This window comes from Apus apus, chromosome 1 (genome assembly GCF_020740795.1).
Source record: "Apus apus isolate bApuApu2 chromosome 1, bApuApu2.pri.cur, whole genome shotgun sequence".
Taxonomy (NCBI): domain Eukaryota; kingdom Metazoa; phylum Chordata; class Aves; order Apodiformes; family Apodidae; genus Apus; species Apus apus.
Window position 1 is genome coordinate 161,347,397 of NC_067282.1, and position 27,077 is coordinate 161,374,473.

The window sequence follows — 27,077 nt, forward strand, 5'->3', positions numbered from 1 at the left end:
CCCTTCCAGAGAGATAAGTATTACATCTTACAGTGGGTCTACTGCCCCAGGCAGAAAGCTGAGCAGTTACAAAAAGGATTGTTTGAACAGTAGAGTTGCTAAGAAACACTTCTACATCATGAAATAACACAAAACATGAAGATTAAGAGTTAGATTTAATGATTAATTAAATTATTACTGAACTCAGCTCTTACACTTCTTTTCTTTCTCATAATTAAGGAAAACATTGGGTTTCTGTAATTGGTAGTGTATTTAAACAAAAATATATGCAGTGCACAAAGATAAAAGCAACACTGAAACTGCAAAGATTTTAATTTCATGTGAGAAATTAAAATGAGCATAAGTGGAAAGCATAAATGGGAATATTTTAGTAGTCAAAATAAATATTTAATAAAAACCACACACCCATAACAAAGTATCAAAACAACAGAACTGTGTATTTGGAAGGATACTATATACATTTCCTTGTGTTAAAACATTGCTAAATACAGTGGCTTAATTATTATCACACTGCCTTCAGCACTCATTGCTTATATTAGTGTTGTAAAAAAGTAATGAGAATAGAAATACTGTTCCAATGACAGAAATAGTAAAGCCAGTTTGCTATAAACAAGGAAGAATTTACCACACCAAGGAGGCAATCCACAGCCATTGATACAAAGTCAACAAGGACTACTGCATGGCATACTGGTTACTGTACCAAAAATGCATTTATCAGCATTCAATGAACTGGTGGAAAAGTGAGAAAAGCACCCTTTTTTATATAATTTTCAAAACCAATCAGATTATTGACAGTTGGAAGAAAACCCACACATTTCCTTTAAAAGTGGAAGTGTAAAGATCTTAAAAGCACCGTAAGGTAAAACAGTACAAACCATTAGCATTTTAAGTAAAGAACAATTAAAAGGTTATTTTATCATTCCGTATTTATAAGACAACTGAAAATTTCAGTGTGTTGCTGCATCATCCTATACTACAACCAGTGGCATTTTGATGACTTTGAAAACTTCTTTTTCCAGTATGGCAGAGGTCTAGAAAAATTGATGATGTGTAAACTGAAGTGTAGATAATGTTAATACAAACAGATTTATATGGGGGAAACCAGCAATGTCTGGTTTATCCCATTAACTCTCTATTCAGTTCTTTCACTGATTCTTCGAAAGAAGAATTACTGAGTATCCCTGACTACCAGTAATTTTTGAGTGCGATTTTATTAATATTAGGATTCTGCATTCAAGATTATTCTCAGCCTTTTATCCTTCAATTCCCACCCATCCCCCACATCATATTTAAAAGTTGCAGTTTTCTCACATAAAGCATTGTAATGCCTTTTGCTGCTGCTGAGTGATATTCAGTCAACATTATTTCTATTTTCAAAGCACTGAGACCACTTTCTAGCTGGATGACATATTTAACAATACTTAAAAATATTATTCTTCCCTTATTTTATTGTGACATCATAAAGACTATTCACCATTTAATATACGTTCAATCTCTTCTAGTCTTTTCAAAGCAGCAACTCTCTTTTTCTCAATGTCTTTGATTTCTTTTGTGGATTTTTTGGGAGTCACTTTGTCTATATTGTTTTTCTCTCTTAATTTCTTATTTTTTGAGTGCCCTTTATCATTATCAACTGTTGCTTGGGGGGTTTTCTGCTCATTTTTTGCTTCTTTCAAATTTTGAAATGATTTTTTTTTTTCTGCTGCAGCTGCAGTCCCATCTACTGGAAGTGATGACTGTTGTGTAGTGCTGAGTGATGCAATTTTACTTCTAACTATGTTTAGATGACGCTGAATATATTCTTCATGAGGTGCCAGTGCTAGTGTTTCAACCAAGCATTTTTCTGCTTTTATTAAGTCTCGTTCTTCAAAGTAGACCACACAAAGATTATGTTTCCCTTGTACGTTGTTTGGATCCAGTTCCAAAATTTTTTCAAAACACGTTTTTGCTCCAACGATATCCTTCTTTTGGTTCATAAGGATATCTCCTTTCAAAATCAGACCTTTGGTATGATCGGGGTAGTACCTCAGTAGGTCTTCCAGGACAGGCAAAGCCAGCAATTCTTTCGCTGTCTGAGAATAAAGCAGTGCCAAATTGAACAAAGCACTTCGAAAGTTTGGCTGTAACCTTATGGCTTTCTTCATCCATGCCTCTGCTTCTGTATCTTTTTTGTCATCCATTGCCAGCATACCCAAATTGAAGTATCCATTTGCATCCTGTGGTTCTTCTTTCACATAATGTAACAGTCTTTGTTTAGCTTCAGGTCTAAGCCGAGCATCACCTAAACAACAGAAAATGCATTTAATTATAGATTTACTCTGAAGGATTTTTAGACCAGGTCTGTAAAAAGCTAATTTTTATACAAATTAAAATGTAACATCTTTAACACAAATGTAAAAATTGAAGGGTTTAAAATGCTGCTTTTTATCATTGCTGTGTAACAATTAAAGTAAATTACATGTACCTTCTTAAGTTGACTTGTAGCCATAGTCAGCATCATTATTCTACAATCTGTTGAATTATATTTAGGTTCAGTATAACAGATACAAAAGGTGTTTCTAGAAGTTTAAGATAAGTTATTTGCATGTATGGTTGAGCAAACGGAATGCAGAGAAGACATCAGTTCTGACAAATGATCTCTTAGAGGCAAACCTGGGGCTGATCTAGTTTGCTACAGATAGACTGAAAGAATTTTAGGAGAGATCACATAGAGTGACTTCAGTTGTAGCCAGGCTAAAATATATTCTAACAACAAAACAGCAAAATTTGTAACTTCCTTTTTTTTTGCATTACTGTCTGAAAAAAAAAAAGGTAAAGTAATCTTATCTGACAATATCATGATTAGCAAGATTAGCTTGTAGCCTGTACTATTTTTCTGACTACTCCAGTGTACTTATTTTAGCAAGGAATTCCAGGCACAGATTTATTGAAGGATGAGGGAGCAGGTTTCAACTGCCTTCTTTCACCTCCTGAAAAAGTGCTGTACCTTCCAGTATTAATAACTCAATACGAGATAGCTAATGCTTCTGCTTATTTGAAGCCTCTTGTGCTTCCATAGACAAGGCATTTCTTCTATTACCTAACTTACAATATGAGAAGAGATAGGGAATAATCCGTTTGTGTCAGTTCTAATCAATTCCCTATGATCTGTTTCTTAGGGGTAGTTTACCATCCCAACAAAAGTGAAACAAACCTTACTAGTCACTTGACAAGTACTCTTTGCAAAAGTCCAAATTCACAAAAAGCTTGCATTTCCCATACAGCTAAAACCTATACATATGAAAACAAAATAAACTCATGAAAATCCAACTCAGTTAATCCTAATTGGCAGTATTACAGAGGAACCTACAAAAACATTCGCATTTCTGAGGATTAGATTTGAAACCCACAGAATTCAGCTTTATTTTTTAGTCAATGAAGAATGAAATACATGCAAACCAGATAGTACACGTATTTTACAAAGTATGATTTTTTTTTTAATTATTATATATAGGCACAGTTTTGAAGATTGTGTAACAATTCATTATATGTGTAAGATGTTATATTGTAAAGCAGTACTTGTATTAAAGATGCTGATCAGCTAAGGTATATGCACACTTTGCACAAATTCCATACAGTACCTGTAAATTGCAAAGCTGACTATAACAATAAGCAGTTTATATTTTATGATGGTACAAGCTTCTGCTTTCCAAAACCAGAACAGTTCATCCAAAATACCTAAGAAGTATTGGTCCTATAAATGCAAATATACAATGTTTATATAAGGGACAATTAATTAACATACCAGATTCCTGCATCAGCAGGGCTGAGTTGAATAATGCCAGTTTATGTGTCGGATTGAGTTCTAGTGCTCGATTGAAATTCTTCAGGGCTTCTGTTGGATCTTTCAGTTCAATGTAAACAATTGCCAAGTTGTACCAGAGGTCTGCGTTGGTTCTGTCTAGTTCTAAAGCTTTAAGATAAGCTTCCTTAGCTTTCAGAGGTTTGTTCATTTTTAGAAGTAATTCTCCCCTGTTGAAGAATCAGATATAATCTTCAACTTTTATTCATATTAATATGAAAATAATGGAAAGGTTTTTTTAAAAGTTCTTCCTATGGAGAGTGGATATGAAATAATAGCATTTTTTCTTTTTGTTCATTTGCTTTAAACACAAAAAAACCCCATGACCTTCTTTACATACCATTCCCAAAGCTTTCAGCTCTCTCAAGTCTGTATATCTCAAATGCATACACAGGACAAAAAAGAACCAGAAATGATCAAGGGTTCCTGGTATTGGTTCTGTAATTACACTGCAACAGTTAATAACTTAGGCATCTTTGCACCTGAGTCCAAATGGGAATCACAACTAATAAAATACTGAACAGAAGCATCAATATTCACAGCTGCATTACTCCTATCTATTTAGCTGCCATTTATGTGCTTTTTAGTTAGATAGCATTTTCTGGACCACCTTTGAGAAAAAACGATAAATGAAACTCCATGATTCAGACTAACCAAAAGGTTTCTCATTCAAAACTAAACCAGGATATTACAAATTTGAGTCTGAGATTCATAAAGAAATCTAATGGAGGTATCTTGCTGTACAGCCCACGTGGAAACACTATTTGAAGAAGGGATTATAATGAATAATTGATTATTGCCCCAAATCTTTGTAGTCTTATTTGGAAATGAATAGATTCCAGCAGCTAATTCAACTGCATGATTTAAATAAAGTTCATAGCACTGCAAATACATACATGTTTATTCAAGAATATGCATTACCATAATTAGAAAAGATACCTGCTGATGTAAGCCTGCTTGAAATCTGGCCTCATACTAATTGCTTGTCGATATAATTGATCTGCTTCTTCAAGGCGAGATTCATTTGCTCGAATTAAGTTTGCAAGATTGATATAAACATTCAGATGGTTAGGAGCAACTCTTGCTGCATACTTTTTACCTGGAATAACCTGTCAAAAACAACGTATGTACCAAACACCGCTGAGTAAAAATACAAAAGACCATCAGCATAGACCTCTTCACTCAGCCACATTTGTTTTAGGCTATCACTGGACATTAGTGTGCAGGTTCTTAATGATGACAAATCCCAATTTTTCTTTCCCCCAAAATCATACCAAAATATAAACAGAGTATTTTTTCTTTAATTCTATGAAGACATAGGTGACTTTTATATCATACTTAAGATATCTGCTAATTAAGCTCTGCTGTTACGTAACTGGGCTCATGCAGATAGCCATTAGGAACAACCCAGACTGTGCAAAACTTCCCCCATGCAGACAAAGAGTATTTCCTAAAGCCTAAACTGACATTGTATCAGGTATTTTCTTTCCTTTTTTTAACCCTTCAACTTAATCTGTCTAGAATCTTCATACTGTTTCAGAACACAATCTTTAATGCCATGCTTCTACTCAACAGACTGCTGATTTTTGTTGTCAGTTTCATTTCACCCACTGTTTCCGTTACCTTCATGCATTCTCCAAAATATTCCTCTCTAGAATATTTCCTAGGTATAACTATAACTTATCAAACGGTAATGGTAACAAAGCATATGTTTCTAAATGTTCAAAGATTTCTTTGTTACCGCTGCAGCTACCTTCTCCCACCTCCCATCCTGTCTTTCCTTGAGGGTTCAGAAACTTAGTCATCTCTAACGATGTAAGTGAAAATAAACCCACTGTGACTAGAAAATCTAAGTGTACATTTTTAACTGCTGCTTTCTTTTATATCTTCAATTTGAGGATAAAAAACCCCACACATCACAGCAGTGTAAAAAGTAACTTTAAAAGATTTAACAAAGAAGTTCTAAATTAGCACTTTTAGCAGCTATGATTGTATACAACTTACTCTTTTAACAGATAGTTTTCAAAAAACTCCTAACAACTTCAAAGTATACAGAAGGACAGAGTTTCAGGATAAACTCGAAAACCGTATTATGAATATAGGTCTGAAAGAATTCCCTTCACCTTCAGTGGTGGTAGATAAAATGAAGTTACTAATTACCTGTGGCATCAATGATTTAGCAATCATATATGATTCTTCGGCTTCTTTAGTTTTGTTTAAGTTTTTGTAAGTTCTTCCTACATTCATGTGGGCACCGATATCATCTTAATAAGGAAAAGAATGACATTTAAAATACTTCCATGTACTGAGTATCATGAAAATAAACACCTATGCCTTCAGAGTAGCATTAAGCACAGGTACTGCATAAAGACCACCATCAACAACAAAAAAGCAATTCTGTATTATTATTCATCTTAATTATGAAGCTAATAATTTAACCATGTACCAAAGATGGATTATGAAATTACATGGGAAATGGTAAAAAAGTAGAGGTAATGTATCTATCTTTAATCTTTTTCTATAGGAGAAGCACATAAATTGGAAAGGCTGTCCAATACTACCTAGAACTTCTGCAACAGTATGTAAAATAGAGTAAATGTGCACTATCTAGATTTAAATTTTTTTATACACCACTTTAGTTTTAAAGAAACAAATTATGTAATAATTATGTTTCATGGGAAATTACAATTTCAGTTAATTCAGAAAGAATGTCATCTAAAGAATAGTTTTAAATTGAAAATCTTTGCATAATTTTCTAGATATAAACTTTTCTGGAGGACTTTTTCTAATTTCCAAAAACTATGGAACAATTAACTTAGCGCATGACATTGTTTGATGCTCATTTGGAGAAAAACAGGTCACTGAGAATATTTTTAAGTAAACTAAGCATACCAAAATATTAGGAGTGCAGAGATATCACAGTCAAAGCCCTTACCTGGTTGCACTTGCGTGGCTTGTATAAAGAATTGCAGAGCTCTTTCAAAATTCTTTTCATTTTCTAATGCATGCCCCACATTGTTCCATAGTTTTGCATTGTTCTTATTTACCTAAAAAAAGAAAAAAAATATAAATGCATAAGGTATGAAGCTGAAATTACATAATAACTGATTTTCTTTTAACTACCTCTTAAAAGACGTAAAAATACACTGCAATTGACAGATTCTTGTCATTTATATGGAAAGAATAACAAAACACTGCATATAGAATGATTACTTGAATTGTTGCTCAACATCCATTTCTTTTTGTTATTTGTCCCTAGAAATACCAAACATTTTAAAATTAATTATAATTATTATGGGATGTTGTACAAACTATTGCATGCCAAATCCAGATTAAAGAAATTATTTTATGCATCAAACTTTGGTAGATTTTTATACTGAAATGTACTGTGCTTTCATCCAGATAAGTATATACATTCAACTGCTTTAACAAGAGAAAATAAAATAATCTATTTCTTGCACATGAATTCCTCTGTTTGTATCACACTGCTTTTAAAGCATTCCCAAAAGCAACTAATTAGAAGTTAATACTGTCAATGTAGAAATAGAAGTGGCAAAATAAGCATAATTTCTCTGAAATTTATCATGCTCTATTGCAGTTTTCTGAGAACAACAACACAAGCTTTCTATTATCCCTTTCAAATATAATACAGTACCTTTAAAGCTGACATAAACAACGTGTACTCAGATTCCCAATCCCAGTTTCTGTGAAGTGTTTTTAAGGCATGAGTGAAAAGTACCGCAGCCAAACAAACCCAAGAAACTTTTCTTAGCATACTATGAAATAAAACAAAAATTTGTTATAAGTATACCACCAATTCTAACTTATACTAGAATAGGTATCTCATATGCTAGGAGGCAAATAAATTGAGGAATGTATTTGTGCGCATATACTCTAATTTATTTGCCTCTTCACCAAAGACCAAAATTCCAAAGGAAATAATGTCCAAACTCAAGTTAATTTGGTCATTTAACTTATTTTTACTATCACTATGCAATTCACTGCATAAGAACAAATGCAATCCATGTAATATAATAAAAAAAATCTGAAAATTTTACTTCTGTTAGAGATTATCTGTAACGTAAGGCAACGAACACGGTAATGATGTCAAACAGTGAGCTTCTTCAAAACACTGAACAAAATGTTAAAAAAGAAAAAAAAAAACAACTAAAATATCATCCTATACTTTCATTTCACATCTAAGTTCCTCACCAATTCTCTACTGCACACATGACCAAGCTAAACCACACTGTAGAACACATCTTATTAGACAGGTCTGTGGTGGAGACTACCCAATCTTCCAAGAGCAAACAAAATCCTAGTGCTATTGTAATATCTCAATAGGAAAAAGTTTTAGGGCTGTTGTAGCAGTTTTATTTTTAAAGCTGCAAACTGGGGAACAAGTCACTCCCTGCAACAAGCTTGTCAGGAACAAGAGTCTTCTAGATTTTGTGCAGTCTGTTTTTCTGGAATTTAAACATGACTAACTTTATCTACAACAGATATAAACCACATAACATGCTGTTCATTCAGTCTCTGAATTGTAATTTAACTGTGAAAGAACATGTTAAATGACCAGGAGCCTTCCTACAATTATGAAAATAATATTTTTAATCAAATCACATTCTTGAACAGACATGTGGCTGTTCACCTCTACAGCGATTTCTTAATACTTATGCACAGCTTTTCACACCACTATGTGCTTCACAAGGGCTTGCTAAAAACTGAAAGGTTTTTTGCACTCCATTTTAAGATACAAAAAATGCTGTGCAGCAGACTTTATGTGCTTGGTTTTAAACACTATTAAAAATTAAAAAAGTACCAGAGCAGAATTAAGACAGAAATTCTAAAAGATCAGCAAATTAACCAGTGAAAACTGGCATATACAGTAACCTATAGCCCCAACAGCCTTGCAAGAAAGTTTTTTCTTTCCACGTGTTTCTAAAGAGCCTTCTCCTCTAGAGTGCTGATTTCAGTATTTTTGTAGTAAACATCACTGCCTAATTTTCCTCCCCAGCCATCCTCTCCTGATTCCTTGCTTTCTTTCACGTCACTTCGATTTTTACTGCCTCATAGTAGGATCTGTGATAATACTTTCTCTTTACTCCCACAAGGTATCAGTAATTTCTCATTATCCAGTGCTGTCAGCTTTGGCAGCACCAGCTAAAGTTACTGCAAGGCCTCACCTCTAGTGATAGCAGACAACGCAGACTGGGAACTGCTGCCTTTCCATTTGTCTGAACTGGCATTAGATGTCATTGGGGTTACAAGGGTAAAGCATCCAGGTCAGAGGGAGGTATGTGCAGATCAGTGTAAAAGATAGCAAAAAAAGATAAAGCTATGTGCAAAACATGCTTTTAAAACAGAATTTCCTGAGGAGAAATTGTTATTAAGAAAATTCTTTAGTTTAACAAATACTGAAATGACTATTTCTGGCACGGCATGTGAAAATTTAACTAGTAAAGGATATTTTTTTCAATTCCAATACCTGAAAGGGGCCTGTAGAGAAGACTGAGGAAGACCTGTTCACATGGGCATGTAATGATAGGACATGGGGTAAAGGCTTCAGGCTAGAGAAGGGTAGATTTAGGTTGGACATTAGGAAAAAGTTCTTTAATATAAGGGTGGTGGATCACTGCAACTGGTGGCCTAGAGAGGTGGTAGGGGCTCCATCGCTGAAGACATTCCAGGTCGGGCTTGATGGGGCTCTGAGAAATCTGTTCTACTGTGAGATGTCCCTGTTTATTGTAGGGGGGTTGGGCTAGATGACCTTTAGAGGTCCCTTCCAACCCAAAACATTCTATGATTCTATGGTTATATGATTTTAATATACTACCTGCATTATATAAACTTCAGTCAGTAATCACCTTTGAATAAAGGACAAATCAAATGTGGCCAAGGTTTTTTTTTGCATACACATATGTGTGTGTGTGTATATATACATACATTTTAAATATATGTTATATAGTACCCTCAGAGTAATCCCCTGGTCTCCAAAGAGCTTCTTTGTTGCCATTTGTTCATATGACTGCCAAACAGTTTCTTGGTCATTTCTGTATGTTCAGTAAGAACTTGAAACAGAGTAAAAGCTACAAGGCAACAAATTAATACCAGTAAAAGCTGTAGTGGGAAAGCTTGCAACTATATATATGATTATCTCTTATGAAATTAAGAGAAATTAGTTTAACCAGTCATAGCTAATACTTCCTTACCTTTTGTTTGATAACTTCTTCCATCCATGTGCTACTAAAATGCAGAATCCCATGCTAGGAACATACAACACTCTTTCTGCTACTACGAATCCAACAGGAAAAAAGAGGTTTGATGCAGGAATGAATGGTAGCGCTATTAAGCAGAGTGCCTAGAAAAGAAATGCAAAATAATTAGTAATCAAAATTAGGTAATGACAAACTGCACCTAAGAAACAAATTATGTAGCCATTACAGAAAAACACATAAATCATACATTTTGGGGTTTTTCTTTGTTATCTTTTAAACATTAAGATGTGTTTTACATTAAGACCACCCTAAACACAGTAACTTGCAAAAAAACCTATTCCTTACTGAAGAGACTACAACTGTATTTGCTTTTCTATACAGCAAAAAGAGCAGATGTATGACAGAACAATAGGATCAAAGGATCAAATTCAAAACACTATTTTAATACAAGTTCTACATACAAAAACATAACAGTCTAAAAACTTCGGACATTATCTTTTATAACAGTTAAAAATATATACCAGCTTACTTGTGAAGAAACAATATAAAAGTCACTATCAACCACTGAATTAACATGAGTATTTAGATAGGGTATCCTGAAATATCCAAAAGGACAGCGAATTTCAGAACTGTATAATTGCAGCTCTTGGCTTGGTGACAGACAACTTAATAAAAGGTGTGTTTATTAAAAGATAGAGAAATCCATTGGCTGCAACGGAAGTGAACTGATTGTTACATAGCAGCTTTGCAATCTCTGGTATCAGAAAAGATTTAAATAATTATTTCAAAATACTTGGGCTCCAAGGTACAAAAAAGCAAAACTCTTATAGAAATTGAATGCTTCTTTGAACAAAGAAAGAGGAAATTTCTAGGAAATTTCAATACAACTGCCTGTCACCTTCTGCTTAGATTTAAGCTTAAGTTTAACAACCTTTCACATGCTAAAATAGTTAACACGTCCAGTTTTAAAGTCAATCTAGGACTTAACACCAATTTAAAACTTGAAGCAAGCTTTTATCTCGTATTTCATGGGGCCAAGAATATGCATGTTGATCATTAACATGGCTCAGCTGATCCACAGCAATTAAGCTACACAAAAATAAATAATTGAGCCTTGAAGATGTCATGAGCACCATATAGAGAACATGCTGATTTCTTGGGGATAAAATTTAATTAAATACCATTTCACATTTCTCTCCCTTTCTCCTTTACATTTTTACAGCAAGTATCCCTTATAGAGCACTTACCAAAGATAGGTAGTGTAAATGTAAAAGCCTCAAAACACAACTCTATTATAGGTATTTGTAATCCACTCCAAAATGTAGGTTTCATCACACTATCCCCAAAGCAGTCCTCTGTATCAGTTTCTAATTTTGTTATAGCAAATGCCTTCATTTCCTACTTTTGGAGGTGGATTATGGCAAGAGAGGGTATTGTAACATATTTCATTCTGAGCAGCTAAACACAAAAGCAATTGAACTAAAAGCATGTTCAAAGTGTGCTTTAGCAAACAATGTGCTGTTTTACAAATGTTTTTACTGCTATGAATAAACGGTTCTTAGCTTTAAAATGAATGCAAGGCTTAAATGAATTAACTTATTTTATGAAATCCTCTGATAAACCAATCTGAAAACGTCACATCTTACAATTTTAAAAACATACAGGTTTACATTATTACTCAAAAAATGCAGTTTGTTTTGGTTTGGCTTTAATATAGCAAGGACACTGGCCCCACAGCCCCATGAGGCCAACAAACATGTAAGTGAAAGCCAATTTTTTCCAAAGGGATTGAGTGGAAAGGATTCTGCAGCTGGTATAGCAAGTGCATGGTCTCCACTGAGTGCTTATAATCCAGGTATCTAACAAAAAGTTTGCATTTATCCTCTGTACAATTCCTCTGACGACAAACGTTACACTGTGTTCTGCTGAACTTCTCTTTTGATCCTTTTGCCTTTCCTTCAAATACAACTTCTTGGGCAACAGAAGTTATGACCTAGTGCAGATAAAAACATATTCTCTTCTGCTAATTTATTCTTTTTATCCATGTCTTTCAGCAGATGCAGAGGGTCTGTTCCTGTCAAGGCAACTGAAAAAACAAACAAACAAACCACACTGAAGTATGTAGGAAGAAAAAAAATACATAACAAAACTCTTAAACTATGACCACAAGCTATGAAGAGTATCTGAGCTGCTAAGTAACCAGACAAACGTTCACATGGAACCATTTCAAAGCCTGAGTGAGGTGTAAGCACAAGAGTAGGGAAATAAATACTAAATTTAGAAGTACTGATACCTTGTTTGGGACACTTAGCAAGTATCAAAGGATACTAGAAGGCTTTTATTAAATTTTGCAAGCCAACAAAGGAATGTCTATACCAAAGAAATTCCATGAACAAACCAGGGCCGTGATCACAGCTTGGTTCTGAAACCTACTGAAAAGCCACCAAAGCAATTCTAGATCAGTACTATTCTTAGTATCCAACATTTTCAATATTTATAGTGTAACCTATTTATAAAGGTCACTTAGTCTGACAGTTAAGTTATCTGACTTTTCAAAGGGATAAAGTAAACAGAAAACACAAGAGAATTTAACTGCTCATACACTCCTTCCAGGGCATGTCCTTTACTAATGTAGGATAACTGATTACTTCAAGCAGTACAATGACATCAACCTACCAAAGTACATGTCCCCAATTATAAAATACCATCTCATTCATTGTTAGTTTAGTATTGTCAGTTGGTTAAAAAAAAGCCATTTATCTGTTCTTTCCTCTCCTAGTTTGAAGAGACAATTTTAGAACCTGTGGCAAAAAATAAAACAATACAAAATGAAATGCAATGTACCTACTTACCACAGTTATTTCTCCTGGAGACGACTGGTATCACATTGAAAATAAGTCCTTCAACTTTTGCATCTCCCAGTGATGTGTTCAGCCTGTGAGACTCTACTTGGGGAGAATTGTGGAATGTCCACTGGCACTTGAGGAAGTGCGAGACAGAATCCCTTCTTCCGTCTTGTCCCTCAAGCAGTACGGCACCAAATCCATATCCACATCAGTAAATACAGAAAGGTCTTGTGACCTCCCTTCTCTTTTTCATTTTGGATCCATCTCTTCTTCATTTTCTTTCAAAGTCCAAATAAACACCTTTATTCCTGCAGCAGGTCTAAAGTTGTACGTTTTCCATTCTTATAAAGAAAAGTAACTTGAAACTTTTCCTTTAGATCAGGCTTCAACATGACACCTCAGAGTCACACTGAGGTAGTGGAAGAGCCAAAACATGCTTTGTCTATTAAGTCAGACTGAGAAACCATAAGAAAGACATTGAACTCTCTCCCTCTCTGGCAGACCATCCAGTCTACATCAGGACATTACTGTCTTACTGGAAGGCAGAAACAGACTTTGGCCTACAATGCCATTGCATCTTATAGTACATAACAGGTTTTAATACAAAATATTTCATCTTCATTTCCTAGGAAATTAGCTTCCAGGCTTTTACATATTACATGTGAAACAACCCCAGCATGGTACTGAGGGTTATATATACACCATAGATATCTAGTAAAGGAAAACTATTTTTTTTTAACAAGGATTATATTGTGTTAAGGGACAATGACGCTCACACACTGGACTGAATGATCTTAGAAGACCACTCCTATAAAACAAACTTGGAATAACAAAAGCAAATATAAAAAAAATCCTCAAACAAAAACTGCATTACAACAATGTATGCAGACAATTCCATTAACCCTTTCCTTGTTGGAACCTTATTAGGTAGGAAGTAAGAAGAAATGTAGGCAAATAAAGAGCCTCAAAGTTCTAGAGCTGTGCTATGGAAAAAAGCGAACCACTCCTCACACATTTCTATTGTTATCAGCACACTCCAGAAAAATTGCTTCAGCTTACATAAGAAGGAAAAATTAAACTACTCTTTTATAGCTTTTAAGTGCTGTATAACTATTAAGTGCTGTATAACTATAACTTTTTTTCTGTGTATGTCACCTTGCACATTTATTAAATCAATAAGCTATTTATGTTTCTTTTCTTCATACAGAATTTCCAAATTCAGGACAAGAGGCTTCATCAGCAATACTACAGATTATTTTTACAGATCTAGTGAAACAAACTGTCTTGCTAAAATGGCAAGACAAGAAAAACTGTATTAGTCAGAACTATAATGTTAGGCGTCTTTGAAGTGAATCAGTTTGTCAGCTGATTAGCAAAGAAATCCTTAGTCTTAACTTGTGCATAAATATTCCCACACATCTGAAACTTTAATTGGCTGGAGTTACATATTTAAAAAATACATTATTTCTGAAGCAGGCTAAGATTTATGCGTGAGAGTTTGTTGTACACATGATTGCACTACTGATGTAATAAAAAAAAACATGGTATCAAGTAAACACTAATTGTGGGAAAATTTGCAAAGAAAGTAATAAAAAAATATAACTATGTTTGGGTGAAAAACATACCAACTCATTTTCCCTTTTCCATTTCCTCCAAAATACTCTTTCCTGTTAATCTATTTCAATTTTAAGGTAACATAATACTGAGAAAGAGGAACTGATCTTACAGGTTGACAAAATTAATTTTTCCTTAGAATATGGAAAAGACTACAGAAGAGTGCCTTTGTTGAAAGAACAACAACAAAAGAAAAACATTTATATTCCTAAATGCCAAAATATGTCTTTTTCTTTTATATCTATGAGGAAAAAAATTAAGTCACTTGCTAAATACACAGCATGACTACTGACATTTAAATGAGTGAGACAGTTTGAAGGATGGAAATGCCTTCTGATACTTAAATCATTTAAGTTCCACTAAAAACCTCCATTTGCTAATTGAGTTCTGAATACCTGATAAAGGCTGCAAATACCTAACAAGGGGAATTCTTATTCTCATCTCTGTAGTCTCTTATCCATCTCATCCCTGACAGAGTCACATACTTAACTGCATTGTAACAGTTTTTGTTGATACAATTTTCCTCTTTTCTTAAGCGTTCATTCTAAGCCAAAACGAGATGCTTTTATCTTTGGGTCACAATAGATTAGACATATGACCAAAAACTTACACTCTTAAAAAAAAAGGACAAAACCAATGTATCATTCATACCATCAGTACAGTCTTGGAGGAATCCCCAGGATATCGGAGGCTGAAGACAATCAAAGATCCCAGAACGCAAAAGAAGGTAAGGGTTGCAATGTTTCTAATATCTAACAAAGACTCCACAAGAGGAATAGTTCCCATTGTCCAGTCACAGCATAATTCTGAGGGGTTGAGAAGAAGCCAAGCATTCACAGGGAGGAGGTAGTTGAAAGTCAGCTGTCTTGCCGGGGAGGGACTAACAGCAGCTGGGTTATCAAACCTAAAGCAGAAGAAATGAGAAAAAGCTTTTAATAAAAAAAAAAAGTATCATTGATCCATTTTATGCTCAGAAACAAAAAAATTTTAGATTCATAGCTAGAACTATCAATTGCAGACAACTACAATATCCTAATCTTCCTGCATTTGTCAGGTTTATAACTTGGTAATGTAATACTGTAAAATGTAATACTGTACTGCCATTGTTTACCAGTATTAAAATAAGTTAGTAACACCTAAGTTGATATATTTTGGGCCATTTCATTCAGACCTCATTAAGCCACATCTTATATATCACTGTCTGCAAACATGCAACACTTTACTTTTACCTTGTAAACACTGGAAGTTGAGACTGGATAACCTGGACTCTGACAACTACAAGCAGCAGTGTACTGAACATTAGGACTATGAGCTTCAGCAGTGTCTGGAGCATGGAGAAAGGAATACTACCCTTCCCTCGAAGAATCTGTACAGCTGTATCCAACAATACGGGCAAGGTGTACTGCAAAACAGAAGTGTTCATAATCAGACAGAGTACTCATTAATTCCTTAGATGAATATGAGCTACCTGATTTTTTTATGCCTGCTCCCATAGTTACTTAACTCAGCTGCTTAAGAGCTTTCATGACAATGCCCAAAAAAGAAGTCCACCATTCTAATAAAAATAACTCTCTTCAGATATGCTTGCTAACACTACTACAGCTGAACCTGTATGCTTGTAGTTCTGTATTTTGCTCTAAAAGATCAAAAAATCTGTACCATCTTCAGAGATTTCAATAAATCAAGTGTGACCATGAAATAAATTTTTAAGAAATCTCTATTTTTAGAATTACCAGTGCCTCTGAAAACTAATCCTATAAACAAAATTCCTTAGGAAACTACTCACTTCCTGATTAGCCCTGGATTTCTATTTCATGCTTCTACTGTAATAATCCATCTCTCCCTGTCTCATGAACCTTTTCATCTACATGGTTCCCCATTACGTACTCTAGTTGTGTTTTTTTTCCCCGTGGACCTCGTACTCTACGTCTTCGTGTCTTCTGCTGGGAATGATTTATTGCTTCACATATAATGGTTGGCTAAACCACAGATACTGATAGATTTTGAAAACAGGTCAAACTCCTAGTTAATGCTACACCTGTGCCCTCAGAAGAAGCCTCTGTTTGGATTTTGCATTATATTTTCTACTCAGTTGACTTACACAAACTTGCTAAACTTTCAAGACACTGAAGATCAGATCAAAAGTTAATAAAAGAAACAAAAAGTGGATTGAAAAGTATAGTCCCCTGCTGGTGGTTTCTTAGAAATCCAGTTGAAAATTATATACTTATTCACCAAATTTGCAAAGGCAATAATTACAAACACTTGTATTTCTGTAAGCAAAAAAAAAATACATAATGAGATTTTGGTATTTTGGCTTTGAATATATATCCCAAAGACAGACAATCTTTCATCTTTTACTAGTTACGTTTTTTTCAAAATATTCCTTCAAGTAATTAAATACCAGTAAATCACAAAACTTTCTTAGAATATGCAATAATATGTTTTTAAATTGCATATGGTTTGACTATTAAAAAGCCAATTATTATTTCATTGCAGGAACATCTTGTTTTCTAGACAAAAAAGTTACTATTAACTTACAGACTTATTAAGGCTTAAGACGAAACCTATCAGATTAGAAATTAAATTTCCAAGTATTCTTAGAACAACAGATTCCACAATAACATTATTGATTTAAGACCACGTAAAAACGTCTGCTATTCATTAGATGTGATGAAACACATATGTATATGTTACCTATTTTTACTACAGGAATTAAAAAAATATTATTTTTAGTTTAAAAAATTAATTAATGCACCACAGACTTTGATCAGGATTGTTACATGCTAGTCTTTGCAAACCTCAGTCAACTAAAATCTTAGGTTTCCATTAAGATGTGAATTCGTTATTGAGTATACTTGGTAACATCTGTGTGTCATGTATAGGACAACTTAGAAGTCACCAGTCCCTTCACCATGAACATTAAACATTAGTCAAGTCAAAAAAAAATCTGAAAAATGTAACAGAACTATAAAGTTAGCCTGAACTGACAAAAACCAGTGGTGAAATATGACACTTTGAAGCACTTAATGACTCATTACAGAATTCCAGAGAAGAAATCCAATTTAACAGCTTACCCCCTGAGCAATAAATACTTCATACACACAGCATATCCCCACCACTGTTATTCCTTGTTCTTTACACAGTGTTGCAACAGCTACCAGAAACACAGTCACAGCAATCGGAGTCCACACTGCAAATAAAGATGACATTATGGAAAATGTTCCATCTTAAACAAAAACAAACATTTAATAAAGTAAATTAGCCTAAAAAGTGAACACTTTGGCTCTTCATGTTTGAGCATTCTATAAACTTACTCAGTATGCCATTTGTTATTAAAGGGAAGCTTATCAGTTTTACTCTATGTGTATATTTTCTGCAGAAAATAATATACATGTATCAGTTTTAAAACTGCCTCTCTTAAATTGAAAGAATTAAAGGCAAAAGATTAATCTATTACAGGAAAACAAATAAACCCCAATCTTTGCTAGTTCACCAGAACACTTTCTCAAATGGAATATTTTATAGAGGGTCATGAATTTTCACAAGGTAAAATGTGGTAGAGAGGCAAGCCTCCGGCACCTCTACTGAAACTCAGCAGCTTCCTTGTGAACATCTGAGGCATCTCAGCATACCTCTACTTTCATTAATGAAGTCAGTGCACAAGTCCCCTACCCTACATCCTACAAAACAACTGAAAAAGTGCTTAATTCTTAAAGCAAAAAGAAAGGCAATTTATAATGGAAGTACTATAACTATTATGCAGTTTTTGTACATACTGAATAAACAATACATCCTTATTACCATTTTAAGAGCTCTATTATCAGTGATACAGAAATTAGCTATGTATATATTTGTCAATCATTTACCTATGGTATTATCTGGCCCTTTAGATTTTGTATATGATAAAAATGCAGCTAGAAAAAAGATAGATGATAAAAGCTCTGCTCTGCCCACAACTCCAGTTACCTGAAAAATAAAAAAAAAAAAACAAGATTAATCTTCTAGTGGCTATTCTAGAACCAGAATAGTGGGTAACTGATAAAGTATGATATGCATAAATGAGATCTGTAAACCAAGAGAAAAAAGCTAAGTAGGGTAAGGCTGTTTTCAGTTCAATCGGTACTGAATTCAAGAACACTACAACACAGGTGGCTGGTGGCCACCTGTGGCTGATGTACGCCTAAGTATCACCATTAACAAAACAACTGAAAAGCACTATATTTTATCTTTAGTAACACCAGCCATAAATAGCATTTAAGGTAAAATTTGGGCACAATAACAATTCCTTTCTTCATAATACTTGGAAGCAACCAGTTTTCATCAATAGGAGCTTTAAGTGAAGCCTCAAAAGGACTGTTGTACATACACATTCTGCAGACTGTGGCATATAGAAACTATAATTGTTATTTTTTTCATACCTCTTCTGACTGAACAGATGTAAATCTGAAAGCAGAATTTGCTTGACTGGTGCTATGGCACCTCTTAGTTGAGCAGTCAAGAAATACAAATAAACTGATGGCAAGCTCTGTGTAATGGACAACGTGCAATGACTCAGGCTTTACTACAGGTTTGGTAATCTTAATTTTCATTTGGTTACCAATATTAACATTGCAGGTAGTGTCCCCTTTGGTAATGAGACAGAGTGGAACAGACTTTATGAAAATTTGGAGAAGTGCCACAATCCATAGAGCAGAAGGTTGTTTCAGAATCCACAATGAAATACAGATTAATTTCATTTTCAGGAGCTGTTTTCAAGAAATGCTAAGGTGCAACTGACAACCAGAGATGGACAAGACCACAACGCTGTTACTTCAGTAGCCACTGTGCTTGCTGACTGCAGTACCACCAAGGACTGCCTTTCTTTCTCCTTTGTCCTCTTCTGAAATGCCTCTGATTACAGATAGATTTTTCCAAGGCTGAAAAATGGCATGTTATCCCCAGGTAGATGGTCATATTTAGCTACGGAAACCTTACAGATTGCCACTTCATTATGTGATGCTGCAAACTGACATTCAGCCATCCAGACCTGGCTAGAAGGTTTTATTGCTAGGTACACTCTTGGTCAAGCATGATTGATCCAGCACAGCATAAAAAGTAACTCAATATCAAAGGTCACAGTGTCAAGAAAGGTATTCAAATCTGGAATAGCATACATTTACCAAAGAACTCGTTGAATAGTTTTACAACTGATAGGATATCAGAGCCTATGTTAACATTTTGGATAGTGTAGAGGTGTTTGTTTCCACAATGTCTTAAGATTCCTCATCTGGATCTCAAAATTGTCCAGCATTAAAACAGATACTAAAAATAACTATATCTGTACAAGAGCTGAAAGAAATCACTAGTAAAGCAAGTGTGATGTTGTACTTCCATAATCCACTGTGAACAAAAGACAGCTTCTACTTCTGCACACAAAGGTGATTTATAAGAGAAAATACCAGCATTCACAAGGTTAGCTGACATTCCATAGCTGTAAAAGTGGTCAACATGCCTCTGGCCAGAATAGTAGCAAAGTAGCTAGAAATACTGAATTGGAATTCTAAAGACAAGGACAAACGATACCGTGATGCTGTTATTCAATCCATTTCCTCAAAATTTCTTCCTCAGAAAATGATACATTATCAACCCAAGAGCCCAGCTTGCCTGTGAACTCCAGCAGAAAATTATTTTCTATTTATTCTGTTTTGCAAACTTTTCCAGGAAAAATCCATTATTGTAAGTTAGGTAAATGTACAATGTTTATGTACTGCATCTGCTGTTTCAAACTCATGTGCAGGAGTAGTAGGTAGGAGCCTAGTATGAAGGATTAAAATCAGATATATTTCACTTACATTAAGATACAAAGGGTACCATCAAATTACATAAAACCTGGGAATAAGACTTGTTGCAGACAATAATGTCCAAATAAATTAGACGACACCCAAGTCCCCAGTCTAAAATACAGCTCATTATTACCTCCTCTTCTTATTGTATGGAAACTTTCAGTTGTTTTGCTTTTTATACATGTGCACAAGTCTCAACTGCCAACTCTAGGAATCCTTTTTTGATTGCATGTTAGGAATAATTCTCAATGCAAACACTTGACAGGATAAAATGCACTATTTCTCAAAAGCAGAAAGCTTAAATTGAAAAAGACAGGAGGAGGAAGAAAATCCTTTACTGATTCTTCACTGAGTACTTAAGTCCCACAGCAGGGGAATTCAATTACAATTGCACTTGGTCTCAGAGTCTGTTTTAAGCGAAGCATGAAGTTCTACAAATCACAGTCTTAAAGTGCCCTCATGTGGCTAATATTAGGGATTACACACTTATCATCAAACTAGTTCATAACTGCACTTTCTAACTTTGTATTATGTTGCCTGACACAATAAAATTTCTTACACAAGGTTTTGTAGGATTTGTGTGATACTTTTTGCTAACTCTGTTGCACAGTACTAGAGGCAACAGTGTTACTGTTATCTTTTATAAAATCTTACTGTTTAAGCATGACAAAAATCATCATACTTGAAAGTAGTAAGATGACATAGGATGATCTAAGCCATGAATCACTAGCACAAGTTACTAGCAACTCACCAATGCTCCTCTAAAAGCTACTTCCACAAACTACAAAGTGACAAAGCCAAACTTTGAAATTTAAAGCATATTTTTTTTCCAAAATACCCAGAAAACCATATGGGGGTTTTTGCTTTCCAGCACACAAAGCAAGCAAAAATACTTAGGTGTTTTAGTGTCATGTTCAAAAATGCAAAAGTTATCTTCTTTTAACAAGGGCATAATAGTAGCTCAAATAGCAGCCAATTATAAACACCATGAACTGAAGTCCTATCAAGATTTGCTCAAAATCCAAAGATGCAAGCTACTGAATTGCTACTGACAGGGGTTTGTGTCTTTAGAGTTCTTTAAAGAACCACAAAACACAAGAGCGAGATGGAAACTCTTTACCCAAACAAATCAAGACCCAAAAAACCCCAAGGTAAGAACAATCCTTCTCATGTTCATAATATCAAAAGATATCCCTCTTCCCCCAAAAAAAACACATTAAATTTTTTTAAATGACAGAACACCAACGAAGTAAAAGGTTTAAACATTTCCAGTTTTCTGAAAATCAGCAAATACTATAACTAAAACAGAGACTGAGATGTGTGAACTGGAATCTAGGAAAGCCAACCTAAGTGGTGCAGAAGTAACAGCAAATAATTGCACAGATCTGCTTTATCAGTGTTTCTGATGGAAAAAAAATCTAATGAATGGCGATCACAAGACTGCATTTACTCCACAACATTGCAAACCTGGTCGAGCATTAAAAAGTATACAATCAGAAGGCTTGTATAAATAAGGCTTCTCACTGCAGTGAAAAACTCCTTCAGAATCAAAGGCAAGGTAGATAAGAGGCAAGAAATATACTTCCTCTGTTTTATATCAGTTATGTTAAAAAAAGGAACATTCAAAGAGAATGGTCCTAAGCTAGATCTAGGAAAGCAACAATGATCCTAGAAGTCCTGCTGAGAGAGAGAAACTTGACATAAAAGATCTTGGACAGAGCAGACTTGGTGATTAGCTAGAGGGGAGTGCTTAGCCATTCTGGAAATTAATTAGGAGGTATTCAAAGTATTTGCAAAACACGATACTGGATGAATTGTCAAAGAACACAAGTATCTATGTAAGCTTAAGTAGCCAGCCACAAACATAAAAGACAGTGTTCATAACTGAGACCCCAGTTATTTACTAACTAAAGCTTCTTTATTTTTCAGTAGCTGCATGAAACACCAAACAACTCCAAGCACTAAAATTTGTCATTTTCACCCATAGCAAAGAGCAGAGTAAATAACAGTAAAATCACACACTTTTTGGAGTTACAATATATAAACAGATACAAATCTCATGAAACAAGGTTAATTAATACAGCTTGAACAAATTAAGCACATCACTGATATACCTACCGCTTCAGTATGTATTGGGTGCACTGCAAATAGCAAGGATGCAACCACACTGCTCCTGTTGTCCAGAAAAAGCTTACAGACCTTGAGGAAGACTACACACACCACCGCATGAAAGACCAGATTTAGGAAGTGATAAGAAACTGCATTTAACTCGCTGAACAAGTAGTTTAAGCGAAATGTAAGAACTGTAAGGGGACGGTAAGATTTATGACTCCTCTCCTAAAAGAAAATAAATAAATCCATCAGTCACCACCAACTTACAAAGGCACATTCTCTCTAAAATATCTTTCTAAATATTTATGCAAACACGATTCTCCCCTCTGTTCTCAGGCACCTACCTTTAACATAAAGACCTGAAAATCAGAAATACTAAAGAAAAAATCAATAAAAAATCTAGTGAATTAAATGAAAACTCAATTTAAAATAAAAATGTTATATAGAGAAGTTAATTCTGACATTTTTTCCTGTTTCCACATATTTTTAATGTATTCTTCAACCACATTGATTACTCTGCCATTTCATGTTTTAGATCAGTATTTTGTAAAATAAAAATTTGGTGCACTCAGCTAAATGTATTATATACATTATTTTCAATATATCTACCAGCCAATTTGTCTATGTTGTCCGTTACTCTATCCATGAACAATGTTAAAGAATACACTTAACACCACCTTCCTGCTCCAAAATGCATTGGTCAGCCCAGAGCCTGTTGATGCTTTGCTGACTAAGTCCATAAAACAAAGGAAGAAAATCTAAGAAAAAACTGGAGAATGAGGGATGAGGAACCAGACTGCATATACATAGACAAAAATACAAGATGGAATATTTTAAAAGCCACGAACGATCAAATGAATCTGACTTTGTTTAGTTAAAATTTATCTGAGTGTCATATTTGGTTTAAAGTGTAAAAGTAACACCAAATGAGATGACTTTCACCTGCTCTACATAGTTAAGGGTCTTCTGGAGTAAAAACACACTGAAAAGCACTACTTGAAATTTTACTGGGAGGAGTTTAGGTAACCCACTTACTCTAAACAACTACAGGACTAGATGGCATCTGAAAGAGTCTGGAAGCTTTCATTACATATGAAAATTATGTAACAAACACAACTTGTAGAGCTAGCAATTAATATCTCACGAAGAACTAACCCTGCATATTACGGACAGAAGAAAACAGATTTCAAGGCTGAATGCCTTGACAGGCCAAACACGACTGAGAATTTGCTCTGAAAAAATTAATTTGCTCAGCAACAGCATCGTAACTTTCTAAACTTTATATATGTAAATCCTTCAGCCATTGCCATTTACCAATGATTATCAGTAACTTAATGCCAACAGAGCTTTTCAGACAAAAACATAGCCACCCTACATGGGCTACAAGCCAAAACCACTGAATTCATAAAAACATATTTACTCCAACAAATTTAATAGTTTCAATACAAAATTTCTTAACTCCTAGCTTTGTTGCTTAAGAATGTTATATTTCCTTCCAGATGCAATTAGAAATAAACCTCTTTGCATGTTAATGTCTACATTTTTCAGGAGAAGGGAAAATGGTCAAAGTTGTCTCATTTCAATATTGGAATTAGACAGCACACAACATCATGAAGTGTGACACACTACTTCATTTTCTTACAAGTTCTTTTATTGAACAAGGGAAAGAATATAAGCAACATCTGTTCCTGATCTTAAAGTTTCAAACACTAGCACCAAAAAATTCCATCAGAAACAAACTATTCTGTTAAAACCACATTAGGGAAAAGAAGTGTAAAAAAGGTTATTTGCCATTTCCTAAAGGCCTCAAAAGTGTTTCACAGTTTACCTCTGACATTGGAGTGCCCCAGAAGTCATTCTGAAACAGATTTTTTAATGGAGTAGAAGGATGCAAATCTTTATTGTCCAAAATCGCTGAGACATCATCAAAAACAAAGCCACAAGACAGACTGTTCCAGTAGCAGGCTGCCACCACACCAACTATTAGCGCTGCTTCCTTCAGGCTTACATCAGCCATCTTCTCTAAGAGTTTTCATGGACAAGAGCTGAAATATATATAAAGAGAAACCTGGAATAGTTCTGATTATACACTGAACCGGATAGATAAAGTCAAATAAAGACATCCAATATGTTAGAAGTTAATGACACTATGTATTTAAAAATGAGTAAGATACAAAGCGCTCCTGAAATTTCATCTATCATACACAATTTAAAAGAGGTATTTTTTTATTAAAAAGTCTAACCCCTAAAAAACACTCCCACATGCTGGATACACTGCTACATTTCATGTTGTACTAAAAGAAGAAGTAAGATTGAAGATAACTTATGATGCAGTTAACAGACAGCTATGCAGTTCAAGTGAATGGTGCAAACTGCAAAACTATGAAAATTAAGTTATCTAGAAACGAGTTAATTAAAATACTGACATAGAATACTAAGGTATCAGAAGGGTAGACAGTGTGCTAAATATTTTCGGGTTTATTTTTCAGGTTTAAAGATGTTCCTCATAATGTCTCGAAAGCAATAAAACCCCCACATTTCCAACATTCTTAAAAACAAAAAGGAAACTTTAAGAGCTTCATAAATACATTCAAGATCAGTTAAAAAAGGATATTAGTAATGATAAAAAGTTAAACTTACCATTGAAGCTCACACTTTATTTGCATTTTTTGTTGAAGTTCATGAAAAGGTCATTTTTTTCTCAACCCTGCCAATTGCTCTGATGTCACTGAATGTTTATGAGAGGCCTGTTTGAAGAAAAACAGCATGCAAAAAAGACACTACAAATGAACTATATCATATTATTTTCTCTCATTGCATAAACATCTTAAGCGCTAGAAATTCTTATATAGAATTATGATTATTTAAAAAAAATATATATGGGTAACCCGATCAAAAGGCGAAACTACCATGTACTGGGTTGGCTTGAAAACACTCGTCTGCCTTGGAAGAATAAGAAGGTAACTACAGGTCAAAGGCATTCTTTCTGACCACTGGTTGATACAGCATGGACTACTGCTAATTGTTTGTCTTCGCCAATTCAAAGATACCGAAAAACTACAGATACTTGAACTTTGACTTAATTTGAGAAAAAAGAGATATGATTAAACAAGAATATATAGCATTTTCCCAAAACTAGACACGGGTAACAATTGTAAGGACATAGAACAGCTTACATTAGCCCGATAATGTGGATCCATAAATGTGTAAAAACACCAGCCTTATGCCTATCAGGGTTCACACATTAAAGCTTATTAGTTACTTGGAAGCTATAGGCTGTTTTATTGTCCTAAGGCTTGAAATGCTAGAGGTGAGTTTTTTGTTTTCTTGTTTTTTTCAATTGTGTTCAGGTTTAAGCATACTATCCTCTAAAAACAGGAAACAGATACTTTCAAATAGGTAATCTCAGTTGTGGTTTGCAGCCTGGGCCTGAGATCATGACAATCACCTATTACAACTACTGGTAAAGGAGCAGTGGTACAGGAAGAAATACATGGGCAACAAGATGCAGGTGCAAAAATCAGAACAAAGATAATTTAAAAGGAATCAAATCAATCCATTCAGTTGTACTCACATAATGGCAGTGAAGGTTTTTTTTCTTTTGCAGTATTTGAAGCACTGGCTGTTGATGTTACTTCAATCACAAAAGAACCCTTTTTTTCAAAGCTGCCACTACCTTTGTAATAAAAAAAAAAAAGAAAATGTTAAATGATGCTTCTACATCTTTTTGACAGGCTGGATCAGAGTACTTTAAAGCACTAAAACAAGATTAAATCTGAAAATATTTATGGTCTTCTTGGCAGACGGAGAAATCTTGTTGAAAAAAAACCAAACAACAACGCATACTGCAGGATAACATGCAAAGACAGCTCACTTTAGAAATTCAACTCACTAGTTTTGCCTCTCCTCAAAGAATGTGGAGATGTAACTGCTGTTTCTCACCCTACTAGAGTTTGAAATTCCTCGTTTGCAACAGCTTCTGAACTGTGTACTTCCTACTTCTTGAAGTTCACTAGTTCTACTGAAAAGCAGTGACATCTGAAAATAACCTACAACAAACACGTAATGATTTTCCAACATACAAGACTACATTTTTAAAATAGTGTGCTCCAGAAATTAATGGGATAAGATAATATTGCCATGCAGAAACAACCATAAGGTTTATTTAAATTCAACCTTTAAGAAAAAGCAGGTTCTTGGTGACTTGAGACTTCTTCATTAGCAACTTAAGTTCACTGTATTAGTTGAAGCAGCAAGCCCTTGCAGGCACTGTTTTGAGCATCAAAGAGTAACTGACATAATTCTTCTACAATCCTATTTCGAAGACATCTATTGCTACACAAATAGAACAGCAAACAAGAAATAAGATACATTCTTAAGTATAGCCTCATAACCACAGGAAATGGCTTAACCATACTTAACTGCTAGCTTCTCAACTACCTTTTGTAGGTTTTTACTTTTCCCTACCTAGAATATACATGAAGACAGCTACTTTATTTATCCCTTATTTCTAAGCAATTCTGATGTTTCACAAGCCTTTCTTTTTGCACTGAATTTTTAGCAATTCTTCCACCTAGAACCATACTGTGTTCCCTGACAGAGCTACATTTCCATGAAGAAA

At 34.5% G+C, this 27,077-nt stretch overlaps 1 protein-coding gene and 1 long non-coding RNA gene across 9 annotated transcripts in view; both read right to left on the reverse strand.

Annotated features, from left to right (window-relative positions):
- Positions 1 to 363: 363 nt before the first annotated feature.
- Positions 364 to 27,077, reverse strand: part of TMTC3 (transmembrane O-mannosyltransferase targeting cadherins 3) — a 32,779-nt gene continuing 6,065 nt past the window's right edge. For 4 of the 8 annotated variants that reach the window (XM_051614638.1, XM_051614664.1, XM_051614670.1 and 1 more), the window contains 15 exons: positions 26,031 to 26,132; positions 25,097 to 25,203; positions 24,285 to 24,501; positions 22,463 to 22,681; positions 18,389 to 18,488; positions 17,597 to 17,712; positions 15,749 to 15,921; positions 15,171 to 15,423; positions 10,054 to 10,202; positions 7,497 to 7,617; positions 6,777 to 6,888; positions 6,002 to 6,105; positions 4,781 to 4,950; positions 3,785 to 4,011; positions 364 to 2,281 (listed from right to left, as the gene is read on the reverse strand). In XM_051614638.1, coding sequence (XP_051470598.1) covers positions 1,467 to 2,281; positions 3,785 to 4,011; positions 4,781 to 4,950; positions 6,002 to 6,105; positions 6,777 to 6,888; positions 7,497 to 7,617; positions 10,054 to 10,202; positions 15,171 to 15,423; positions 15,749 to 15,921; positions 17,597 to 17,712; positions 18,389 to 18,488; positions 22,463 to 22,681; positions 24,285 to 24,473 — 2,748 coding nt within the window. In that variant the 5' untranslated portion in view covers positions 24,474 to 24,501; positions 25,097 to 25,203; positions 26,031 to 26,132 and the 3' untranslated portion in view covers positions 364 to 1,466. Of the gene's footprint in view, positions 2,282 to 3,784; positions 4,012 to 4,780; positions 4,951 to 6,001; positions 6,106 to 6,776; positions 6,889 to 7,496; positions 7,618 to 10,053; positions 10,203 to 15,170; positions 15,424 to 15,748; positions 15,922 to 17,596; positions 17,713 to 18,388; positions 18,489 to 22,462; positions 22,682 to 24,284; positions 24,502 to 25,096; positions 25,204 to 26,030; positions 26,133 to 26,348; positions 26,506 to 26,632; positions 26,801 to 27,077 lie in introns of those variants that run through there. The other 4 variants (XM_051614647.1, XM_051614656.1, XM_051614687.1 and 1 more) reach the window with 3 other exon arrangements.
- LOC127382726 (uncharacterized) lies at positions 10,482 to 15,158 on the reverse strand. Its single transcript, XR_007889037.1, has 2 exons — positions 12,912 to 15,158; positions 10,482 to 12,145 (listed from the first exon to the last, which is right to left on the reverse strand). It is a non-coding gene; the product is annotated as an uncharacterized LOC127382726 (long non-coding RNA).